The sequence below is a fragment of the Myotis davidii genome, unplaced genomic scaffold (genome assembly GCF_000327345.1).
Source record: "Myotis davidii unplaced genomic scaffold, ASM32734v1 scaffold147, whole genome shotgun sequence".
In the NCBI taxonomy this organism is placed as follows: Eukaryota; Metazoa; Chordata; class Mammalia; order Chiroptera; family Vespertilionidae; genus Myotis; species Myotis davidii.
In genome coordinates, this window is record NW_006383010.1 from 6,772,417 (window position 1) to 6,775,500 (window position 3,084).

At 36.8% G+C, this 3,084-nt stretch overlaps 1 protein-coding gene across 1 annotated transcript in view; it reads left to right on the forward strand.

The window, feature by feature from the left end:
• The first annotated feature begins 1,483 nt into the window (after positions 1-1,483).
• LOC102768613 (protein LEG1 homolog) overlaps positions 1,484-3,084 on the forward strand; it is a 13,650-nt gene continuing 12,049 nt past the window's right edge. Inside the window, exon 1 of the mRNA XM_015557839.1 lies at positions 1,484-1,784. Coding sequence (XP_015413325.1) covers positions 1,484-1,784 — 301 coding nt within the window. The remainder of the gene's footprint in view (positions 1,785-3,084) is intronic.

Here is a 3,084-nt window from a genome sequence, read left to right on the forward strand (position 1 = left end):
AGATCTTATCTATACAAAAAAGAATTGACAGCCAGTTTGAGATAGAATTATTGGCACTAAAGTCTACAGTCCTGTGGATGGGTGATAAAATCCACAGCTTAGCACAAAGAATATCCTTGCAGTGTCATTATAACTTTTCCCAGATTTGTGTTAACCCTGTTCCCTATAATAGTACCTTACACCCTTGAGAATCAATAAAAAAAAACCACCTTCTTGGTGCTTGGGGTAAAGGTAACACAACCCTTGATATTTTAGGATTACAGCAGCATATTGTACAATTAGCCCAGGCAAACTTACAAACTAATTTCTTAGATGCCTGGCAGCAATTTAAAAAGGACATGAAAGAATTTAATCCCTTTCACTGGATCTCCTTACATTTGCCTCTTAGCATAACCACTATTGCCTATCTCATTCATGTTCTTATATGTTTATTTCTAGTCTGCAGATGTGGAATGAAGAATCTTAAAAGGGCTCAAGCCCTTCAGGCGGCATACACTTTTAAAGAATTATGAAGAAAAAAAAAGGGGGGGAGATGTGGAAGCTATCCATTGTTAATGCTATCATGAAAGTGCAACAAGGAACTTGGAAGGTTGATGGACCTTGAACTTGAGCAAGGCTAAAGCTATGCACCGATTGTTCTGTCGAAATAATGTTGGCTCAAGCAATTTCCTGACCTAATAGTCTCAAAGTAAATTTCTACTAATATTTACTGACCTTTAAGATAGTCTGTCTGCTACCGGATTGCCTGCCTAACTGAGGGCAAGATGTGTACTTGAAAATTGAATAAAAGCTAACAGGGCCAGGGCTTTGGGGAGCCTCTCCACTAGAGAAAGGTTTTTGCCTGGCCCCCATGCCTTATAATTCATATTTCTTGTCTAGTGCATTCATTTGTGCATCAGCCCCTTTCCCAGACCCTGAACTTTAGCTGCAAATGGATGCAGCTTCACAGTCATCTTTGTCACTCAACAGTTGATTAGGAACTTTGAGAGCCAAGGACACAAATGCTAGCCAAGGACACAATGCTAGCCAAGGACCAAAGAGTTGGTATTTTATTTTTTTTTAATGATAGCAGCTGCAGGCCTACTATGTAAATTCTTTTCTGCAAAGTAAATGCCCATATATTTAAATCTAAATGGATAAGGTAGATATATATGTGACTGGGTGTACTTAAAGTAATAGGCATAAAAATAAAAATATGATAGCCGTTTTCTAAAAGTGTTTAAAATACTTACTCAATCAAGATTAAAATTTTCAATAGCTTTAAAACAATGTTATGTAAACCACAAGCTACATTACTAGCATCATTTAACAAGAGAGGTATCCTATTATTATCATTGGAAAGGCACTCTTATTTATACTGTATTGTCCACAGTGAAAAGAACAGTGTTTCTATATTGGCAGGGAAGCCAGTGAATACCATGACTCCTTCCTCCATTTGCCAATAAAAGGCCTGCCACAGTCTCACCCCCCCAGCTTTGGCATTATGGCGTTCCCTTCTCTTTGGGCCTGCTTACTAATTGGCTGCTTTTCTGTTTCATTAGCAGAAGCATCCAATCGCTCAGATCTGTATCCTCCCCTATGGAGGGAGAGTCCTGGTCAGTTCAGTGACTACAGGGTAAAAAATGGAAAGTACGTTATTAATCCCTGGGTATATCCTGAGAGATTGGGGATGTATAAAATTCTACTGAGACAGACAGCCAGTTATTTTGAAAAATTTGCACCAGATAATGAACAAAATATTTTATGGGGACTGCCTCTACAGCATGGCTGGCAATATACTACAGGTAAGAATGACTCTTGTTTTCAATCTAATGATCTACCAATATAACCACATAGTAATTGAGAAATGGGACTCTAAATATGTCATACGATGTTTTTCGAATGGATTATTTTATTTTCCCTCCTTCCCCCACATACCCACTATTTTTCCCCCTTTTCCTCCTCCTCCATAAGTCCTTCTTTCATGTGTTGCCCATTTTTAGTAGAAACTGCAATAGGCATACAGTGTAGTTGCCAAACACAAAAAGACTTCATTTCTAATGTATTGAGCATTCTGAAAGTATTTATTGAACTTCTACTAGGTGCCAGACTCCATTCTAAACAGTGAGATGAGCTTTAAAAACAAAGGTGGTATCAAATTAATTTGAATTCCTTAGAGTTCTAATTTTGTTACCTTTGGGGATGATTTAGATTTTAGGCAACATAGAACTTTGTTAAGTATGTAGTTATTACTTTATGTACCTTTGTTTCCCTTTTAATTTTACCCTGCCCCATGTCATCTAATGTCTTTTTATTTTTCAATTAGATTACATTCAATATTACTTTGTATTAGTTTCAGGTATACTCAAAAGTAAAGTGTCCCCTCAATGTTTCGGGTACCCACCAGGCCCCATATATACGGATCACAGTACAAACTGACTGTACTCCCTACGCTATCATCTACTAATAGAGTTAGTGCGCACCCTTGTGGTGTTGCTCAGACATTGTAGACAAGTAGTGTTTTAGGCGCTTACACTGGCCACGCATCTTCTCTGCATTAAACATGCTTTTATATTATTCCTTTTGAATTTATTCAACTAACTTGTTGAAAAAAATTCCAATGAATTGGAATTATTCTGGCTAAAAATACTCAATTTATATATAGACTCAGAAGTTAGCTTTCCCCTCATTCTAGGTCCTTCTCTTTATTCTGCCTCCCCCTGTTTGAGACTTCAAACTGCACAACACTGTTCAAAGCTGTAGACTATTAGGTGTCATTGTCTTTATTCTGCTCACTGACACTGCAGAGAAGTTACTCTTCATCACTGCTCCGCCAAATCATATATGCTCACTGCTTAATCATCACTTGTACTTTTTCATTTCATTTTTCCCGCTTCCTTGCATTATTATAGTGTCACTGGATTTTAAGAGCTTGTTTATAACTAAAAATGTTAACCATTTCTCATGCATTGCAAATGATATACCATGTTTTTTGTTACTATTTTACTCTGCTGTTTTACTTTTTGGTTGTATCAAACTTGTGCATTAAATATAATCATATTCTGTTTTTAAAAGAAAAAAGAAAAGAAAAGAAAGGTGTGGACA